Source organism: Pectinophora gossypiella, chromosome 23 (assembly GCF_024362695.1).
Source record: "Pectinophora gossypiella chromosome 23, ilPecGoss1.1, whole genome shotgun sequence".
Lineage (NCBI taxonomy): Eukaryota > Metazoa > Arthropoda > Insecta > Lepidoptera > Gelechiidae > Pectinophora > Pectinophora gossypiella.
Window position 1 is genome coordinate 8,642,025 of NC_065426.1, and position 22,804 is coordinate 8,664,828.

A 22,804-nucleotide genomic window follows, 5' to 3' on the forward strand; every position below is an offset into this window, starting at 1 on the left:
TTGCACGTTGGTAGCCCTAGTTTGTTGTGAAAAAGTGTGCAGTGTGTACGTGTATTCTAGCTTTTGGGCGCCATTATTCAACCCGAGAATTTTGAACTATAGAGTGGATTCGAAATTTGAACCGAACGCGGGAAAAAACGACAGAGAGGAATACGAAAAGAAATATGGATATAGAGGACAGAATTTGATTGCCGATTTAGGAAATGGGAAAGGACCAAGTTCTGCGCAGAATGAGGTAAGTAAATACTTAACCAAAAGGGCTCGATGACAACCTAGTCATAAGAGATACTATTCTTGAAACGCCACAACGGAAGTGTAGCTACGAAAATTAGAAATCGATGACTGCATCAATAAACATCGTCAAATGATCAACTCGTATTATTCGTAATTAAAATTAATATATAATAATTAATTAATTAATATATTAATAAAAAACAATTTTAGACTTTCTTTTGCCCTTATTATTATGATTTACAGAACAAAAGTTCCATGCAATCTCATGTTTGCATTAAATATTCGTTTTTGTTTTTCAGGATCAAAGTTATGGAGATGTGAGATTTTATTACACTTATCCTGGAGCTAATGAGAATGACAGAGTATATTAAATCAAGTGTTTTTGAAGTGCCTAGTATGTAGATTATTTAATTTTAAGGCCTAGTAATTGTGATTAATAAAGACAAACATAAACAGCCTATATACGTCCCACTGCTTGTAATAGTAATTCATTAAGGGTAAAGTTTAGAATATAAGAAACTTAAAATTGATTACATGCTTATTTATTTTATAATCAAAAAACCTTAACCTAGCTTACAAGTTTTATCATTTATTTATTTTAATTTTCTAGGTTTTGAATTTACTCAGTGGATTTAAACAAATATTTAGAGAAATCAGAAAAAAGAAAATTGCATGAATATTAGTGCCGATTCTGGCAGACAAAACTTTATTTTAATCTGACAGCACTAAAAATAAAAATAGTGCTGTCCTTTACTTACGACGAGTGCAAGACAGGGAGAGATAAAGCGAGTTTTATAACTGTCATAATCAATCGGCACCATATCACTGTACATTAAAACTTTTTTCAAGGTCTTATCTAAGGTCCTTTATAAAACTGTTACTTAATGAGGGACTTTTTAATCAACATTCCCCAAACACACGATAGATGGCGTTGTTCACTTTTAACGTGATAATTACCTATTTTCTCATTGCTGGGGTACATAATTATTCAAAAATGTAATATAATGGCAGAAGCAAATATAAAACTGATTGTTGCTTGCTATTTGGATCACATTATGTATAGAATGATGTTGCTAATATTGCTTCTCTTTATTTTTATCAGAATAATAATGGGTGGAAGTTGTAATTGTACCTGGGTGTGATAAAAAGGGTCATCATTTATAACCAAAAACATAGATAAAAGATGCATATGTCTGTTATCCATAAAATTAGAAGGTTAAACGAAGAAAGAACAACGCCATCTATCGTGCTTTTGGGGAACGTCGATTAAAAAGTCCTTCATAAGATTTAATTATTGATACCCTTATTAACCGCATGCTATATCCTTCGTTTCTGAGTGCTGATGTACAAAACATTGTTACCACGGATGAAGGCATCACCATATTTGTTCTTAAGCTGACCGTTGACATACTCCTCGGTTTGTTCCAAAGCTATATTCATATAGCCGTCTAAGCATGCTAGCACACCTGAAAAGAAAATATTATGTTATATACAAACTTACTCATAATAAACTACCAGTTTATAACTAAAAATCTATCATTTTAAAAAGTTATAAATAACATCCGTTACACAGTTGAAACATGAGTTTCTTTACTGATTAAGCTACTTGGACACCTTGGTCAAATGAGATGATTTTTATAAAATGTTAAAACATTTTTTTTATTATATTGCTGTGTGACGTCATCAATAAGTAAGCATCACAAAGATTTTGTTCATATTTTTACTTAGTTTAAACTTTTTATACATTGATAATAATGTAACTTTTTTAAATGAATCTCTGTTCTTTTTGCAATGTTGCAGAATATGAGAAGTACACACTAAAATTAATGTTTTTTTTGTATTATGGCAACACCGTTTTTTTCTCTCTGTCTCCTATCCTATAACATCATAGCGATGGGTGTTGTTTTTTCTCTAACTTTGTACATTTATATTATATAAAGTTTTTTTTAATTACAGTCCACATTTATAAACTCAAGCATGTGTTTTCATTCATATATAACCAGCGACGCACGCCCATTAGATTGTCACTTAATTCATAAATAAAATTTGAAAATAATACAAAAATATTAGATAGATTGATTTTTTAGATTAGCATTTTAAAATGTATCTTTGACCCAATCAAATACAGAATACAACTTTAAAAAATCGACCTTAAAACTTTGTATACCTAGTGGTTGCAAGTTGCCTTCTGCAACTTATAGCTCTGTCTACCCCCATTAGGGATTATGTGCGTGAGTTTATGTACAAGTAAATAATACTTTAAAGCCAAGAACTTGAATAGTCTGTTCTTGATTTTAGTTGAAGGTTGACATCAATGCACATGCATTTGTTTTAGATGTTTGCTTATAAAACAAATGGTCATAATCAGCTATGGCATTGGGCCAGTGATGTGCCATTCTCGGGAATATTCCCACTTTGGGAATATTCTTTTCCCACTTTGGGAATATTCTTTTCCCACTTTGGGAATATTCTTAGCAGTAAAAAGGTGCAAAACTTATATAAAAAGAGCTTAATTACCTAACTTTTAGACAGATATTTGCAGCCAGTATACAACTAGAGACAATACAATTAGGGTTCTACCAGACCAATCAATCGACAGCATCGATCGATGGTAGAATGGAATAGTCGACGTCGATCGATAGTTTCTACCAGACCGACGGATCGATTATCGATCGACGGCATCGAATGGTATCTGTCGATCAATTAAAGCTACCAGACTAGTCGATCAACTTCGATCGACGTTGATCGATGCCGTCGATCTATGATTGATCAATTGGTCAGGTAACACCCATCGATCGGTGTCATCGCCCGGCAATCGATCGATTGCTTAATCGAACAGTATCTGTCGATCAATTAAAGTTACCAGACCAGTCGATCAACTTCGATCGACGTTGATCGATGCTGTCGATTGATGATCGATCGATTGGTCTGGTGGCACCCTTAGAGTTTTCACAATGGGAATATTCCCACTCTGGGAAAATTCCCGGGAATGGCACATCACTGCATTCAGCCTTTATGTAAATACAAGATTATATTTGTTTTGTATTTGTTACTGTGGTGTCCCTTTATAATAAACGTTTCTTTCTTTCTTTCTTTCTAATTTATTTATTTATTAACAGTCATCAAAAGAGTTAACAATAAGTCTTTAATGTTTATGGTTATCCCTTGAGTGCCTTGCCTTACATGCTTATATATTTAATTAGGTAAATAAGGTTTTTTTTATTTACTTCATTGTGCTAACTACTATTTACTTAAGTAATTATTATTTAGTGAGCCCGTATAATGAGCCATGTCTGCAGCCTTTGGCGGGTCAATAGTAACCCTGAGACCAAGGTTGGTGAGGTTGGTCACTCATCTCCCAACCCATACAGTAGAAGAAAAAATTGTCACAATGAAATAAAATGCTTGAGCTGAATAATACAGTTTTATACTTATATATATATAAATGTAAAATGTTACAAAATCTAGCCAGGAAACTCAGGTTTTCTTTGTTTTCTAATTATAAAACGATACATAGGTCCTAAATTTATTATTCAGAGGCTTGACTGGTACAGATAAGCCAAAACATAATTTAAATATTTAACTAATCATGTCTTAGATGTTGAATAGGGGATCCACATGTTGGCAACACCAACACAATATATTTAGGTAAATGTTGACATCTGAAGACAAGGCTTAGGCCTATTTTGATTATGAAATTTGAATATTAAATTACTAAAGTCAAGGTTGTATGTCCTCAGATCTTTGCCTGCCTTATATAAGGCGGATATAAACAACAACAACGAAACACTTACTAAGTACTTGTTATATTACATCAAAATTGTCTGCTCTCTCTGTTTTTCTTACAAGTTTTGCTCTGCGTCTTTCCGCGAAATAAAGTGAATCTCTCAAGAAAAGGTGTTCTTTTTTATGCAGTACAAATAGCTTACATATACGATGCATCCCACAGTCCACTTGCCCCAGCTGACACCACGTACTATGTATAGTGATCAACAATTCAGTATATCTCATCTGTATAGTTTATAGACATTATACATTAATGTGTATAAGACGCCTATCCCGATATTTTCTGTCGTGGAAATACGAATAAATAATCTATGTATTAAATACTAACGAAAATATTTACAAAAACTTACCTCGATAATCAACGCCGCTGTTTAGCTTGACCACAACGGGACGGCCATGAATTTGTTGAATAAATGACGATAGGGCTTCTTTGCGACTCATTTTTAACGAGAATTCAGTAGAATTATGCTTATTTAAGGAGTAAAACTCTTATTTCTACTAAAATAACGAATGCCGCTTCTAACCTCTCAAAATGAATTACCAGCTACGTTTTGTTGTTGCTTTGTTAAGCACGAATGTTTTTCAATGCATACAGCCTATAAGGAAGATAATATTTTATGAAGTTCTTAGCAAGTAGGTAATCGAATTAAGTACGCAGTTTTAGAAGTGGTGACTAAAGTTACTATGGAATTTTGCGTGTGAGTAGGTACCTAATAAATAACTGAATTTTCAACTTTGCATGTATTTTTAGTATACATTCAGCCTATTAAGCAGAAGATAAAACTTTTACGAAACAGAAATAAAACAAGATATGTCAATAAAAAAATCTTACATTTAATTTTTAATACCTACTACAAATACAATAGAAACAAACATTACGTCCTCTCTTTAGGCTCGAGGCTTGTCCAGATATAGCCATTATAGTTGTTAACTTCATTGTCAACGAGTGGATATGGACTGTTGCTAGCTTTGTAGTAGTCTGATGGTGCATGCATTACGAAATCCATTACGTCTAGTTTCCGCGCCAGTTCTTCTTCTGGACCTGTGGACCACATTTTTTTTATTATATTAAAACTTTTTTAATTAAAAATTCTATACAATAAAATATTACCTGTAAGAGATTGCATAAAGGGTGTATTAAAGATTTAATATTGCTCATGGAATAGAATATGTTTGTTTTAATTCTACGTGTGGAAAAAAGTAAGTGGGGAAAAGAAATATTGGTTTAAAAGGATAGGTGTTTATAAAAACTATACATAATGAACAAATGTCCTTCTAACACTCAAATCCCATTGTTAACTATTGTATCTGTAAATCGTGGCTTCAAGAGGTTAAATCAGGCATTTTTTATGATCTTATATTAGAAGAGAGTAAGTTTGAAGAATACTCCACCGAGCTGCTCCGCTGTGGGTTAGTAGAGTATATGAGAAGTAAGATAAAGTAAAACATACATACATGAGACAATGTTGAGTTAGGCAGAGACCACAGAATTCCGAGTTGGAAGAGGACCTAGGCATTACCATGATCAGATCCAGGATGTTTCAAAGAAAGGCCAGCTCAAGAGTACTCTAAATTGGGGAGCGTGCATGAATGTCATGTCCTTGATAGGTGAAGGTGATGTATCAGGATTGTAATAAAGTAAAAATTTTACCAATAATATAAGTGGCAGGGTCAAACCCTTTCTCAGGAGGTGGACTGGCTTTAGTCGGCAGGAGCCAGGTAACGACGGCGCTCTTCTCACAATACTCATCTGTCATGAAGCCTCGGATCTGTGCGTAGTACGTACCACCATCTATGTCGATCATTGACACTATGTCACCGACTTGCATGTAATTACCCTGGAAAAGGAAATTGTAGTTAAAAGACAAGAATATAAAAAAGAATAAGCCAGCAGTGAATACTATGGTAAATAATATTTTGTCTAAACAGCCTTGAAAATAATAAAACTTAATTCTGTAAAATATTCAGTATATTTTAAAGAATGAGGTTGTATTATTTTAAAAATTAAATGTATATTACGATTCGGTTCATAAATTATGTTTAAGATTATTATCAACAAACAGTTAACACTTCTAAAGTGCCTCCTTGTATCCAGGCTATTATTATATTCAAATAATTGTTTAAACAATTAACAATCCAAATAGGAACTAGATGCCTTTCAGGAAGTTATTTCTATCTGTTTGTCCAGCTATTACTAGTATAAAGAAGTTCTTATGAGAGAGTAATGAGAAATACAAATTTACCTTGAAAAATATAGAATCACTGGTCACTACAGTAGCTGTGGCTGTCGGAGCCTTGAGCGGTTGCCTTTTAAAAATACTTCTACGGCCTCTGCCCCGTGGTGCGGGCGGTTTTACGGGGGTTGGGGCGGGCGTTTTTGGCTTGTATCTGGTCGCTCTTGTACTTTTTCTAGTCCCCTTCCCTGTAGCTTTAGCAGGCGTAGACGCCCCATCTTTCCCATTTTTATCATCCTGGTCCTGTTTATCTTCTTCTCTCTCGATTTTTATAGCCGTAAGCTCCACTTTTACCTCCTTAGTTACATTATTAGCTATGTGACATTCATTGCATATTTGACCGTTTTCTGCGCTCCGCCAAAGTAAAGAGTCGTTTGTACCACATTGAACACATGTTGGTTTTGGCATTTTTAAGCAAATCTAATCAATAAATGCTCGTCAAAAGGTGAATTTAATTCAAAAACATAATCACAAAACAATGGGAATCGGACGCCACATTGACAGTTAAAATCCGTTCCACGTGATTTTTTATGATCCCATTTAATAGTCATCTTTAAAAGATCTAGTAAATATCGTAAAAATGTGAACATTTAAAATCGTAAAACACTATCAAAGTGATCAAATCATGTATTTATTTTTACTGAAATTCAATGAAATAAGTGTCGGACCAGTATTTTATTTGTAACATAATTAGGTAAAATGGAACGTTTTCACTAAACATTGCCATCTATTGTCGAATAGCAAAACTCTTATTTAACGCCACCTATTTTATAATAGTGGAAACTAAAAAGCGTGTTCTAAAAATACCATACCAAAACTATAACAATAATTTAAAGTTTTATCAGAAGCTACAAATTATGGTAAATGCTAGGACTACTGTATCAATCATTTTGAAACTGGTGAATTTGCATCGAATACCAGTTTTCGTGAGTTATAGCCGTTATCTGATTGCGCGTCGAGCGTGTTTGCTTTACAAGCATGTTTATGGCCACGAAAATCGAGTTTAATTTATTACGAGCGAATGATATTTGAACGATAAGCTGCTGATTTTATTAGTATGCTAAGTGGGAAACTATCTGTAGATAAATTCGTTCTGGGTTGTTTGGTTTTATCACAGTTTTCTCCGTGAAATAAGCATCAGAATGTGGTGCCTACTAGCGACCACGCTTTAAATCAGTTTGTTACTTTTGTGACGGCGAGTGATGAATGGCGGGAAATCTGACGGATTTATAGTTTTATCTGTCGTGGCGGATGTCCAAACAATTTACAGTCATTTTGTTAAAAATGTAGTAAAATAAAAATATTTGCGTCGTTTGTCACTGCAAGCTAGATAATGAAAATAATTAGTTATTTAATCTGTTATATTAAAAAGTTTTATTGACTCAAAATCACGAGAGGTAGAGAAAAGGATGGAAAACATCTCACGTCTCTATCAGGCAGAAGTAAATTACAATTCTGGTACTAATATAATATAATTCTATCTCTTCTCTCTTCTGTCGTGTGGGTTGTGAGGTGGAGTACTTCATCAACCCTGGTGTCAGGGTTACTATTGAGCCGCCAAAGGCCCCTGACATGGCTCATGTAACGACTACTTACTTACATCAGTAAGTAGTAACCGGGACCAACGGCTTAACGTGCCTTCCGAAGCACGGATCATCTTTCTGACGGACGGAGGTCGTCAGTAATTCTATTATACATCCACTCCTCGCCAGCTATGTTTAAGTCCAATGTAATAGGGGGCAAGCCTATTGCTATTAACCGGGCACAAATCCTGGAAACCACGCCACAGCATTTTCAACTTGATCCCTAGATCTTTCTTCTTCTATCGTGTGTGTTGTGAGGTAGATTACCTAACTCATCAACCCGGTGTCAGGGTTATTATTGAGCCGCCAGAGGCCCCTGACATGGCTCATGTAACGACTTACTTACATCAGTAAGTAGTAACCGGGACCAACGGGATACGGTAACAGCATCTTATCATAAATGAACTCATATATGTGTAAAATTCTTTTTCTAAGTACAGCTTATAAGCACTCATAGTTAAACCCTCATTAAAAGTTAAGGATTTCATTCGTTAAAAGTTCACTGCAAAGAGTTTAGATGTAAGACGTCTTTCAGTTAGAAACTTTGCAACATGTGTATTAACTGCCAACTTATAATTGGCTTGAAATTTCAGCCAATTAGGCAGAATTTGAACTTAATTTTGTGTAAGTCGTGTAACTTCTGCATCTTTGATTCTTTAACGATGTAAAAAAGTTTTACTTACAAGTATTTTTGTATACTTATTATGGGAGAATGTCGTGTTCACGGAGATTATTTTTATTATATTTTATGACAATTTTTAATACATTATAGGTACACATTATTACAGCCTCTGTGGTCTAGTGGTTAGAGCGTTAGGCTCACGATCTGGAGGTCCAGGTTCGATTCCCAATGGGGACATTGTCGAAATCACTTTGTGAGACTATCCTTTGTTTGGTAAGGACTTTTTAGGCTTGAATCACCTGATTGTCACGATAAGCCGTTGGTCCCGGATATTAGCCGTAAAAGCATCTCCACCAACCCGCAGTGGAGCAGCGTGGTGGAGTATGCTCCATACCCCCTCCGGTTGATTAAGGGGAGGCCTGTGCCCAGCAGTGGGACGTATATAGGCTGTTTGTGTTATGTTATGTGTACACATTATTAGTTATTACACATACACACACATCAGGTAGCAGATTAGGCAGAGATGTATTATAGTATACTTATACATACTAAGTACAGGGGGTTTAATAACACATGATGAACTTATTAAAAACATTATAGAACGGAAGATAGAAAGAAAGAGAGGAAAGGAAAGACCAAGAAGAGCTTACATGGAACAAATTAAAGAGAAGGCGAACGTCGTATCTTATAGGGAAGTCAAAGAAAAAAAATATGAATATGAATTGGCCCTTGATAGACAAGAATGGAGAATGCTACACCGACAAGAGCGTGGCTCTTTAAATTAGTCTTCTTGTTATCAAGTGGGTTGTGAGGTGGAATACCAACCTCATCAACTCTGATGGCTTATTATTGAGCCGCCAAAGGCCCCTGACATGGCTCATGTAACGACTACATACTGACATCAGTAAGTAGTAACCGGGACCGATGGCTTAACACGTCTTCCGAAGCACGGATCATTTTACTTTCGGACAATCTGGTGATCAGCCCGTAATGTCCTAACCAAACTAGGGATCACGAAGTGATTTTTGTGATATGTCCCCACCGGGATTCGAACCCGGGGCCTCCGGATCGCTTAACCACTGGACCACGTAGGCCGTGTTTAAATTAGTGATGACGATGATCATAGAAGTAAAAAACCCGAATTCAGTGACAAAAATTTTATTTCAAAAAGGTCATAAAGGTGTTACAGTGAATAAGTTAAAACTTAATCTACGCGGAATGTAAAGAAACTTAAGTTGTATCATTAAGTGTAACAATTTAAAGCCGTTGAGTCTTATTATTAAATGCATAAGGTATAAAATACGTTAACTTACGTGAACGTAACTATTTACAATAGTGTATAGTGCGATTAAGTACAGAAAAATCTCGAAAAACATCACAATTCAGACTGGTCATGTTAGTTAAAAGTATTAAGTACATTTATTTTCATACAACACAACCCTTAATAATGTTTACGCAATGTTTATAAGTAGGTAGGTAAGTAGTCCTTACATGAGCCATGTCAGGGGCCTTTGGCGGCTCAATAATAACCCTGACAGCAGGGTTGATGAGGTTGGTTATCCACCTCATAATCTACACAATAGAAGGAGAATGATTATTTTGTTATTCCGAACAGGGGGGTTAAAATGGCCACATCCAAGCAATTAATCTAAGAAAGCAATATTGCAATTTGACATTTGCGCATATAAAAATAAGTGCGCAATGCAAACAAATGTCAAAAAGCAATATTGCTTTCTTAGATTAATTGCTTCGATGTGGCCATTTTAACCGCCCAGGTCTGTCATGAAGAAGGCCGTCAAAAATGTGAGCCTATTAAACCAGGGGGTTAAAACGGCATCGAAGCAATTGGGTCGTATACTGGGTAGGTTCAAGATAAATTATGAAATTCTGATTATAAGTACTAAATAAAGATAGATCTAAAATTGTTAAAAAACATTTTCTTTTATTATTTTACTTATTTATATTTTATTTATTTTATTTTTTATTATAATATTTTTTTATAAAAAACGTAATAATAAGTCCGACATTTTATCACGTTTTTCTGTGCTTTTACATACAAATTCCATAGTAATTTCGTGTTTTGACGTTCAGAAAAATAGTCACTAATTTGACTAGTTGGAAACTAGCCTATTGCTTCGATGTGGCCTTTTTAACCCCTCAAGTTGGAATATAATTTGTATTATTTTTTGTGTAGCTCGGAAGGCAAACTATTTGTTTTTTAGTATTGAATAATATATCATTATCAACTTACAACGCTTAATTCTATTTATAAATATTATTAAAAATAGGTGAGTATGTAAAATTTAAGTAGGTACAAAGCTGGAATGTGGAATGAAAACCTACTTGCTTACTTAATAACGAGGGAATTTCCAGGCTAAGTTCTCCAAAAAATATAGAGATGGCGCTGTCTATCGTTGCCCTCGTTTCTTCTAATTTCATAGACAACACATACATTATGCGACTTTTATCTTTGTTTTTGGGTATAAATGATGACCCTTGTTATTACACCCAGGCACAACACGTCTTCCATTCATTATTATTCTGATCAAAATAAAGAGAAGCAATATAAGTAGCAACATAATTCATAATCATCATAATCATAATCATTTTTATTCGCAATAAAAATGGTTTTACAGTTTGCAGTTGGTCAGCATTTAAGATTTGGTCTACATATTTAGTTATTTAAATTATAACATGCAAATTGAAATGCAAATTCTATAAATATCTGGATGGTTAAAAACGCCACATCGAAGCAATTCATCTAAGAAAGCATTATTGCAATTTGCGCATATAAAAGTAAGTGCGCAATGCAAACAAATGTCAAATAGCAATATAGCTTTCTTAGATGAATTGCTTCGATGTGGCCATTTTAACCCCCCTGATCTAAATATCAAGCAACAATTATTTTTATATAATGCCTCTGTCATAACATTATATGATTGAATAATTAAGTACTCGAGCAATGAGTAAATAGGTAATTATCTCGTTAAATCTGTACAACGCCATCTATATTGTTTTGCTCCTCATTAGGAAGATATGTTTGCGCAGATAAAGTCATTAGTAATGGTATTTTATTTACTATTAATCGGTGGTTAATAGTGCTAATTCCTGTAAATACCATCTAATTTTATTTTAAGTTATATCTGTCATTTTCTTATCCGCCGAAAAGGAAAGGGACGGGTAATCGACAAGCATAAAATTTATGGAACACACGTCAATTTTAAGCACAAATCTAAACCAACCGTCTAAAAATTTTACATCCGTCAATAACCCGACACAGTTAAGTAGACAGCACATCAAACGGATTGCATACCAGCGACGTACCTTTTGATTCGCCCGGGTTATTCATTCATTTACTCATTCTTCCAAAAATTAAGAGCTGTGAATCATCCGTCCCTTTCCTTTTCGACGGATATGAAAATGACGGATATAACTTAAAATAAAATTAGGCGGTGTCTGCAGGAATCGGGGCCAATATTATACTTACTTTATTATACAATGCTTAAGTTGAATTATGAAATAAAAAAGTAAGGTTTATAAAGATAATTTTTACAGGTTATTATAGTTATTGAAATGAAAACAGTATGAAAATCTTATAGACTACTTCTAAATAAATACTAAGTGTTTATTTTTTAATGATAACATTATTTAAGTACGTTTCTGCCGTACAGCATACAAGTGGCGCATGCGCTCGTGGATAAGAAAAGAAAAAAATAAAAATTGACAAAAAAATATTTTTTTTTAAAACGCTTACGTCATTTTCACTATAAGGCGACGGTATTTGATTGGATTTCAAAAACTCACGACTATATCCCAATAGGGTAGTCAGAGGTACATCCATCGCAAGATGAACTAAGAAGAAACAACCTCACCGAGTTTTCTGTTCGGCCAACGTGATGGTCTTTCTTATTATTTTTTGACGTGACTTATTGTACTTGGCCGGACAAATAGAGAGCGCTGAAGACTCTCCGGATTGCTGCTAACACGGAACTTTTCACATACTTAATATTAACATAGCAATGAGTAGGTACTATTACGTCATGTTTTCTGTATACAGGGTGTTAGTGACATCGTAACGAAAACTTTAAGGGTGATTCAGGCCTTGATTCTGGCTCTCTCAAAAGTATGGAACTGAAAATAATAAAAAAAAGTCATGAATTTTCCGACAGGAAATTCCACTTGATATCAACTCAGAATCATGCTCTGAATCATCCCTCAAAGTTTTAATTACGATGTCACTTACACCTGTATATTCCGAAGCTGTCCCTTCACTTGCACACATGCACCTCATTGACGGCGACGCAGATTTCACAAGTCACTCGGCAGCACCAGTGGAACTTGCACCGACATTTCGTCTCCTCAACAGTCCGGACCGTGTTGTAACCTCGTCCACAGCAGAGGGTCTCGCACCCGTCCTCGCCTGGAGAGAGAACTGAATGAATGAGTGGTTCAAAAAAAATATTATGAACTTAATACGTTACAGGGCCTTAGCGAAGTTGAAAAAGTTGGGATTGACATAAGGTGCCATAAAGTAACATAAGGTCAGACAAGATGACATAAGGTGAGATAAGTTAACTTAAGGTGACATAAGGCGACTTAAGGTGACTTAAGGTTACTTAAGTTGACATAAGGTGACTTAAGGGTGACGTGATAAGTGGTGAGCCGTATCGCCATCTATAATGGTGGAGCTAACTGTGTTCGAAAAATGAACCCTAAATAAATACCTCTAGATGTTCTATTACAGTGTCTTCCGTGCGTGCCGAGTGAGCCGGAGACCAGGTCAGGTTCGCAGTAGGATGGAGACGCCTCCAGGTACACCAGCTCTGATTTCCGCGGCTGACGACCCACGCCGGCGTTCTGACGCGCTCTGGGAAAGGAAACACACGATAAATAAACTGCTTATATGCCAACATCTGCACTCTCATTCTAAGGTGTTAACTCGAATATTCCTTGACTCAGTTCTCAGTTGTGACCTGGAAGACCTCGAACTGAGCGCAAAATCGGTGTTCACACAACACCGCACGGACGCGGTTGGCGTAGAAGCGGTTTTTAAACACTCTTCACTTCGCCATTGTCTTTTAGGCAATTATCACACAACGGCGGTGAAGCGGTTCGAATATTCCATTGACTTGTGTGTAATCTGCTGATGGCTTACACACGAATACATTTAGTACATGCAAGTTAATCCTACATTTGAACTGCTTCACCGTCGTTGTTTGACAAACGCCTTAAAGACAAGGACGCCGTAAAGAGTGCTACATCTTTCATCCAAACCTGATAGAAAAGTAGAGACTCTTGCAAGCGTACCTGCGTACAACAAGGTGTCCCCCATGCGTGGCGGGCGCGGGCGGGTGTGAGGTGACGTGTCGCGCGCGGCGGTACTTGTCGGTGAGCGCGCGCGCCACGGCCGGGAACTGCGGCAACGCGCGCCAGCACGTGCGGAGCGCGCACGAGCCCGACACGCCGTGGCACTTGCACTCGCGACGCACCAGGTCCTTCACCAGCTGGGGAGGAGAAGGGTTCGTTAACGACCAATGACGTGTCGTTCCTGGGAATGCTCCCACTTTGGCAGCAGAAGACGCGTCACTTATATAAAAAGAGCCTAACCTTTAAGCAGAAGACCAGAGTATAAAAAAGAACAGTTTGAAAAAGAAAAGCAGCAGCCAGTGTCTGTTAAAGAGCGTGTACTAAGGAACAGCTCGTCACTGTTAAAGACATATCAACAGTCTCCCTTGGTCAGAGTATTCGACCAGCGATCTGGAGGTCCTGCTGATATCGATTGCTGACAGGGCCAAATGAATAACGTTTAAAATCGATGTAGCAGTCCAGCCAACCGACGGAAAATTCCACTTGATATTAACTCAGAATTATGGTCTGAATCATCCCCCTCAGTATTCGTTACGATGTCGCTATCACTCTGTATAATTTTGTAACGCATACTTGAGTTTTTTATGGTAAAAATTGTGAATTATTTTGGTTTTTCGCGAATTAATAAATGACAATAGGATTGCCTCTATTACATGAGACTTGCTGGCGAGAACTGTTTGTCTTTGCCCAATGGCGGCCCTACGGCGGTGCGAACGGTGCGATCGCACCGGGCGCCGTTTTGGGGCAAAATCAGCCAAGACAGGACCACCCTGGCTGGCAGCCCCGGATCTACAGGGGAGTAACTGGATTGGGCACACCTGCCCTGTGAATTAGACCTCTTACCGGCCACTAAAACTCATACATTTAATGGGTGGCCGTAAACGACATTTTTGAAAGATTTAATTAGGTATATTTCGGTGGTGGTGGTCAAATTGGAGATGTCCTTAGAAAAGGTTTAATACGATCTACTCTGAACCGGCGTGCGTGTATGAAGCGATTGATGAATGTAAAGGAAGCAAGAGAAGTGTGTCAGGATCGAAGCAAATGGAATTCTATAGTCTCTGCTTACCTCGGTGGGAAATAGGCGTGAGTTTATGTATGTATGTATGTATATGTATTTCGGTGGCCGTAAACTAATCGAGAAAAAAACTTTATTTTGTGGGGCGCGAGGTTGCGGTCACGCATCACCTTCATATTTTGCTAGGGTCGGCACTGCCTTTGCCTAACTGTTCGTATACAGATCCCAAAGCCACTTGAAGGAATTCCAACAAGACTGGTTCAGCCATTCAGATGCAAACCATACCCTGCAACCTGTATTCCAAACGACAGCTCCAACGGTTCATGATGTTTTAGTGCCAATAATGTGCGCTACAGTTTTATTAGATACATCATCTGTCCATTTGATTGAGGAAAATATACCATCGTCAATCGTAAAGCTGCGGAAACGTCTAATTTATTCGCTTTAATCTAGACTTGTACTATGTAATTTGTACTTGTAAGATGTTCAGATCTACTACTTAAAATTGAACTTAATCTTCTCTAAGTATCGATGCGAAGCAAGCAATTCCGCTCCCTGATACTATTTAAGTATTTAAGTATGTAGTGTATGTAGTGTGTCTCTGCTTACCCCGGTGGGAAATAGGCGTGAGTTTATGTATGTATGTGTAAGTATGTAGCCGTTACATGAGCCATGTTAATCTTTGGTGGCTCAATAGTAACCTTGACACCAGGTTTGATGGGGTTGGTCGTTGATTTTACAAGAAGCTCCCCAATAAAGGGTCGACGTTTGAAGCTTCCAGCAGGGCAAATTATCGATCGATTCAATCAATTTTGTCGGAATCCATAAGTTTCTTTTTTCCCCAACATGCGTGGCACGTGATTTTGTTCGTATTTTGACAGAACGACATATGACTTATTTGGGTTCACATATTAGCACCAATCGACAAAACGACATAATTATATCGTCAGAATCGATAAAATGACTGTGACGAAATTTTGTCAAGTTGCGCATGTTAGCCCTACAGATCCATCAAATCGATTTCTTTAATTTCCTAAATTCCTTAGGGAAATCGATTCGGGAATTCATTCTTTCAAATATAATCCTTTCACACAACGCCCTGAGCCGAGGTTCGCGCTCAACTACGCATCCTCAGGCCTGAGCAAATATATATATTTGATTTTTTTTTGTTTTCTTTAATTTTTTGTATTAGGTGAGAAGCTCCCTATTTGTCCAGTCAAGTAGTTAAAACTCAGGCAATTTTACAAAAAGCTACGTCAAAAAAAATTAAGACCTGTGACAACCAGTAGTATAATTTTGCTAAAGGAAACCCATTTTCCCTGCCTAAAACAAAACCCGTTCTCTTTTTTACTTAAGAACTTGCGTTTGCGCACGCAAATAGTATCCCACTGTTAACGTTCGACGTTTCGACGCATCTCTTATGCCCTCGAGGACCAATTACAGTATTGTGCAAAATTAGCGGTTGGTACGTTCAGAAGCCACAATTCTGTACCGTCGGTGAAAAGTAATACAACTCGAGTTGTATCACTTTTGAGTTATTAGCACACACTTCATGTTCAAAAAATTCTCTTTCTTTCTGTCTAATTCTCGTAACTGTAGCTATTATAAATACGGAGATAATTTTTGTGTTCAGTGATATAAGTACTGTTTGTGAAGGATTCATGCTGTTATAATACGTGTAACATAATTCATCTTAACTTGCATTAAAGTGAAATGAAGATTTTCATGAAATATTTTGGTGTAAGTAAATGCAACTCAACATATATTAAAATACACGCAATCCTTGAATTCTCACGGTCCGTGTTTAATGATATAATTTTAGTTGTAACATCAAACACCAAATTTATTTTTTCGTGAAAAGTAATATAAATTAATATATATCAAATTATTTCAGAAAATACGATCTTGGATATCAATAACGTGTCGTGTATAATGATACATACAAGTTCGATTCCATGCACCACCAGTGTGTATCCTAGGGTGACCTCCGCATAAACCTGTCTATGGGAAGACTTTTTGTGTTTGAATTTTGTCTAGAGCCACAGCAAACCATATCTGATCCGCATTGCGAATGTTAGTACTTCAGACCAAACCGTGTTTTTTCTCTTTCTGCTATAGCTACCTTGTAGTACTTAATTACAGTACCTCAATAAGTTGTGGGTCCTGATCATGGCGTCGTTATCACCATGGCAGGGTTAGTCAAGAGGTATTTGAGATTTGTCATAACTGTCGTTAGTCTCCTTCACTTAGCTCGAAGCATAGCTGTTTTACATAGTTTTCTTGATTACATGCAGGTTAAGCGGTGGCAAATTGAACGCTGCCTTCATTGCCAAGGAGGTTGTAGACGTGAAATAATGGCTCCAAATATTATCGAGCTCCAATTAATATGCAAGCCATTCAATACACGCTGGTTAGATCTTTGATGCAAGCGCCGGTAGTTGTATTTTTGAACCTACACAGCCGTAGATGATCGTACATACTTTTGGGTTTAAGGTCCTACTGGGATCCAGCTCGGCATCGGCAGCAGGATCTGCCACATCTTCACAAGAGAAGATTACCAGTTTCTCAAATACGTTGAATGGTGTAAATTTGTCTATCTTCCTCATTTTTATAAAGGAAATAACTACTCTGAACTCTTGAGCACCACCAGTAATATTTTTTTTCTGTATTTTGATTACATAATAGAGAATTACGCACAGGACTGTGAAAAATGGAAAGAGGAAGGGAAAAGTACAAGATCCCACGGCTGGGCAAAGGCCCAGCAGTGGGATCTTGTAGGATAGATTAGATTAGAATAAATAATTGGCAACACCACGGGCACAACCCCTTATTTAAACCAGGTCACAAAGTTTCTAAAAATCCCAGGAGGTATTTGAGCTTCTGAAAGGAGTTAGTAGGTTTACATAGTCAATAAAAGCACGCATAATGGACCACTTGCGTTTATGCGGAAAACTGAGCCCATTAAAATAACATTACATATGGGACATTCGAGTATTCATTGAGTCAAGTCAGGGGCATATGGCGGCTCAGTTATAATCCTGACACCAGGGTTGATGGGGATGGTAATCGACCTCACAATCCACACGATAGAAGAAGAAGATGGGACATTTGCCCATACATGTTGTGCCGACCCCACCTAGAGTGAGATAAGGGCAGAAGGATGATGATGATATAGTGGGAAGTTTGCCCACTTCACAATAGTGGTCCATACGCGAGGATACGCGGAAAGTCCCCCACGTGTGCTTACGTGTAGAGTTTTGCGGAAACGAGCTCATTTAGCTTAACCATGACAGACCATGGTAAAGGTGATAAGACCTACCCTGAGGATAGCCCTGTGTAACCAATAGTTTTGCAGGTGAAACAATGATCTTCATTTTCACTACCTATTCTTATCGTCAACATTGATTCGACTCCGTTTATCGTTCTGTCAATGTTGCCGTCTACCTTTAGGCCGGGAATTTTGATAATTCGAAATATCGAATGTTACTTTACTTTAGGGGATTTTGATTGTGGAATGAGTTGTGATCTTTTAAATAGTTTCAGCAGGAAAGAAGTAACACTTACCGGTTTGTGTGATTTTGGTTAAAATGTACGTAGGTACATCACCTTTATCTTCAGGCCATACTGCCAGGCTAGCCCGAAACATTCCTAATGACAAGTCTTAATATGATTCCCCTTACCTTCATTTGTTAGGGGTGGAAATATTATCATAATTGAATTTGTAAGATTTTGACTGCAAAAATGAACCAAAAGTGGTTTTGATTAGGGGCGTTGTGGACAAAATGTGTTTGTAGCGGGCAGCAGTGGTGGTTTTGACCGCTTATTTATGAGTTTTGAGAGTAATATCATAACAAAAATATCTTATTGTCGCCACCTTACACTATGTATACGTGCACCATCTTTATATGTATTTATTACTAGAAATTCGTAAAAACATGTATCATTTTACACAATAAAACCGTAAAAATAAGTCATTTTAAACCACTTGACACAAATTCGTTATAGTTTATCGTTTGTGTCAATTGATATAAGTTACGTTTCTTTACTTTTTAAAGAAAATAAATAGAATTTTGCCTTTCTACAACTTTATGAAATAAACTTTCTTCTAAGACATTTTGTTTTTCGTAGAATAAGATTGTAAAATTATTAATTGAAATATGATATATCAACGATTACTTTTGTATAGTTATGTGTGTAAAAAGGTATAAGTAGACTTGTATCAATTTACACAGTATAAAAGTTGGTGTCAACTGATACATGTAATTTATTTTGATCCTCTACCATTTCTGTTTAGGTTCTAAATATAACTAATTATTAGAAAAGAAACCTTCCATCATCACCTATCGACACATCTAACTTCTGTTCCATTATTCCTTATAAGTCGCGAGCTAGAATTTTTTTAACTTTAAACTCGATTTTCTCAAAACTTGAATTTTGGACTTGTATTACTTTTCACCGACGGTACAGAATTATGCTTCAGGCAAAACGCAAAACGCGGGAGGTAGATCGTGATTCCGTTTTCGAACGCACTCTGCTGCAGGGTTCCTCTGGTGTAGATGTGAAACCCCTTGATTACATGCCAGTTGCTGTTAGTTGATTTGATATCTCTATCAGAAAATTACGGTTTACTCATATTGAGTGATTTCGTGCGGGTTTTCTAGATAATGTGCGCTAGTTTGTTGCAAATTAACGGGTATCTACAGGCAGGCAGGGTGGACGTGTTAAAAAAAATAAAGACATACTTAATTCGTTAGTTAGTTTTTCGACGTGACTTATTCTAGATTCGTCGCACAGTGCATAAACTACGAGCGCTGAGGGCTCTCAACCGGAATAAAGTTAAAGACATCAATCCTGAGGGTGGCTAGTAGGGCGCAAACCTCGGCTCTCAGGGCGTCGTTTGAGAGGATTATATTTGAATCAACATCACGTCACCATAACGTAATATTGAAGTAAAAACATGAGATGATGAAAACTAATGTGTTAATATTCTTAGGTGCCTTGAGTCCAGCGGTGGTGCTAATATAGGCTGTTTATAATTAAAACACATAAAAACGGGTTTTTACCGCGTTTAAAATAGGGATATGAGACTCCCGATATTTCGACACTGTTGCAAGTGCCATGATCACGGGATAACTGATGAGATTGGAGTGGAGTAGGTAGATCCATAATATAATTTTCTACGGGCAGACATATCTGTTTACCCTCTTTCTTTGCCGCTTGTTTATCTATTTGATATCGGAATGTTAGAAACCATTTGAACCCGTTATGTGTTTTAATTATGATAATAACCGCGTAAACTTAAAACAATGTATAGGCTGTTTATGTTATATAAACTTTCTTTTAAAATTGCTGTGCTCAATCCGGGTTTGTATGTGCTGCTCACCTAATTTTTGCTGTTTACCTTGTTATAAACTTTTTACCATGTGTAACGCAAAAAATATGATTATGTATAATTTTGTACAGAACCCTTACAGGCCACTAAAATTCGTATTCGCATACCCACTTATCATTCCAAACACGATGTATCAGTTATGAGCGATATTAACGCTCCCGGTGAGAACAAAACTCAACATCTTATTACAAAACACGTCAGCCATATTAGCTTTTTGTTTTACTCATTCCCGCCAAAACGACCCGCCATCTTGCATTTTTTACTTTTTAATTTATTAATAAGCCACTTTTTTAAACAGACAGTTCGCATGCCAATATGTAGAGTTGTAGACAGATAAAAAATAGTCGCTGTTAAAATTATTAATTGTATTTTTCTTTATGATTATTGGTTTTGGTTTATAATAATTGCGAGTTTGTTTTCGCGCATTCAATTTGGATTGGGATAATGAAGTGGTTTTATAAGGCATCCGTTTCGTTGTTTATTTGTTGGCTGTCGCGTTTTCAATACAATGGCAATTTATGTGCAATGAAATGTGTGAATTGATGACGCTTTGGGTATGTAGGATTGTACGCAGTGATGTGCCGTTCCGACATTGTTCCCCTCTCCGCTCTCCACCAGCGGCTGAGCTAGGTTTACCTCACCCCCCCTCGGTCTTACTTTAGTCTTCAATCTTATGGGTATACATACAGATACGCGTCTACGATGAAGTCAATATACATACATAGACAGCCTATATACGTCCCACTGCTGGGCACAGGCCTCCCCTCAATCAACCGGAGGGGGTATGGAGCATACCACCACGCTACTCCAATGCGCATTGGTAGAGGTGTTTTTACGGCTAATAGCAGGGATCAACAGCTTAACGTGCCCTCTGAAGCACGGAATCATCTTACTTTCGGACAATCAGGTGATCAGCCTGTAATGTTCTAACCAAACTAGGGACCACAAAGTGATTTTGATATGTCCCCACCGGGATTCGAGCCCGGGGCCTCTAGATCGTGAGCCCAACGCTCAACCACTGGACCACGGAGGCCGTTAATATCCAGTTAGAACCTATATATGGCGCCAACTTATGTAAGTTCTAACTGGATATTGACAAAAAGACCAAAGATTCTAGAATATATTCAGTGTCTGTTAAAGAACGTGAATTATTAAAATTAAAGTTTTTACAACGGGAACATTGCCACTTTAGAAACATTCGGCAAATGACTGATTGTACAGTTGCAGTTGTGCACGAGAGGTGTGTGACTGTAAGTATTTTTTGCTTAACAAATAAACAGGAGAAAAGAAAAAAAATACAATTGCTCTAGAGCAATAAGACCGCCCAAATTGTACTGTATTCATGTTGTTATGTCTGATTGTTGAAATTTAGTTCTGTGCAATAAAGTATATTTGATTTGATTTTGAGAAAAGTAAACCATGTCAATACAAGTAATTTGACTTTTTTAATTGAAAATTCATCCAACATCATATTCATATCTACCTCGCTCACCTTCCGGCCAAGTCGGTTGTTGTGCAGGTTCATAAGCGCGCGCGCATCGGCCTCCAACTCCCGCGCATCGAGGAACCTCCTCGCGAACCGTGCGCCGTACGCCGCCTCCCCGCAGCCGCCCCACTGGAACTGCTCCGTCGGGTTCACGGTGCGTCTTCTACTGGATAGAAAGAATCTCCTATTAGATTATGGACGCCTGGTAAATACCAGGTACCTTACCCAACCACGCGATAGCAAAGAAAGAGGGGTCATTTTTTTGTTTTTGACGTGATTTTTTTTAGATTTGCATTTTGGCATTAACTACTTGGCCCGACAAATGGGGAGCGCTGAGGGTTCTCACCCAGAGGGGACAGATTTCATAACATAACATAGACACAGGAACCACTCTGTCGGGGTCACGGTCCGTCTTCTACTAGATAGAAAGAATCTCCTATTAGCTTATGAACGCCTGGTACTTTTTATCCAACCACGTGATAGCACAGAAAGGGAGAGACATATTTCTTTTTTGGCGTGACTTTTTAGTTTTTCCCAAATGGCATTAACTACTTGGCCGGACAAATGGGGTTCTCACACAGTGTGGGTGGACAGATTCCATAACATAGACACTACTATCCCGCCGCCCCACTGGAACTGCTCTGTCGGGTTCAATAGTAATCCTGTCTCCAGGGGTTGATGAGGTTGGTCATTGAACTCACAACCCACACGGCGGAAAGAAGACACTAGATCACGGAGAATTCATACCATAAAAAAGAAGTCCATAAAATACTGATTATTCTTTACAAAAGTACCAGGACAGCATAAGTTTATAAGGTTCTGCGTTTAATTAACATTGCCCTAGGGCGGCTACTGGCGCCGCTCGACATAATAAAGTTATCTCTCTCTATCTAATTGTAATGCAATATTCATGAACCGAGATGGAGATATTTAATACAAGTCGCCGTTAGCTACAGGAGATTTGTAATTGAAAAATAAGAGTTGAGGGTATTATCAAGTCCTAAGACTATTATTAGGGTGTTATCTGTTACTACCATCAATAAGTACCTACTGATTCCAGCACACACCTAATTTTATTTCAA

General features: G+C 37.2%; 3 protein-coding genes across 6 annotated transcripts in view; all 3 read right to left on the reverse strand.

Moving 5' to 3' along the window:
• Positions 1 to 628: 628 nt before the first annotated feature.
• On the reverse strand, positions 629 to 4,564 carry LOC126377624 (U6 snRNA-associated Sm-like protein LSm6). The gene is made up of 2 exons (XM_050025468.1): positions 4,371 to 4,564; positions 629 to 1,700 (listed from the first exon to the last, which is right to left on the reverse strand). The coding sequence occupies exons 1-2, from the start codon at positions 4,459 to 4,461 to the stop codon at positions 1,552 to 1,554; spliced, it is 240 nt and encodes a 79-aa protein (XP_049881425.1). The 5' UTR covers positions 4,462 to 4,564; the 3' UTR covers positions 629 to 1,551.
• Positions 4,565 to 4,834: 270 nt separating this feature from the next.
• LOC126377595 (GATA zinc finger domain-containing protein 1) lies at positions 4,835 to 6,758 on the reverse strand. The gene is made up of 3 exons (XM_050025410.1): positions 6,264 to 6,758; positions 5,672 to 5,858; positions 4,835 to 5,062 (listed from the first exon to the last, which is right to left on the reverse strand). The coding sequence occupies exons 1-3, from the start codon at positions 6,660 to 6,662 to the stop codon at positions 4,896 to 4,898; spliced, it is 753 nt and encodes a 250-aa protein (XP_049881367.1). The 5' UTR covers positions 6,663 to 6,758; the 3' UTR covers positions 4,835 to 4,895.
• Positions 6,759 to 9,601: 2,843 nt separating this feature from the next.
• Positions 9,602 to 22,804, reverse strand: part of LOC126377577 (protein Wnt-7b-like) — an 82,591-nt gene continuing 69,388 nt past the window's right edge. Inside the window, exons 6-9 of one of the 4 annotated variants that reach the window (XM_050025385.1) lie at positions 21,729 to 21,885; positions 13,767 to 13,963; positions 13,184 to 13,326; positions 9,602 to 12,879 (exon numbers count right to left, since the gene is read on the reverse strand). In XM_050025385.1, the coding sequence (XP_049881342.1) occupies positions 12,728 to 12,879; positions 13,184 to 13,326; positions 13,767 to 13,963; positions 21,729 to 21,885 (649 nt within the window). In that variant the 3' untranslated portion in view covers positions 9,602 to 12,727. Of the gene's footprint in view, positions 12,880 to 13,183; positions 13,327 to 13,766; positions 13,964 to 21,719; positions 21,889 to 22,804 lie in introns of all 4 variants that reach the window. The other 3 variants (XM_050025383.1, XM_050025384.1, XM_050025382.1) reach the window with 3 other exon arrangements.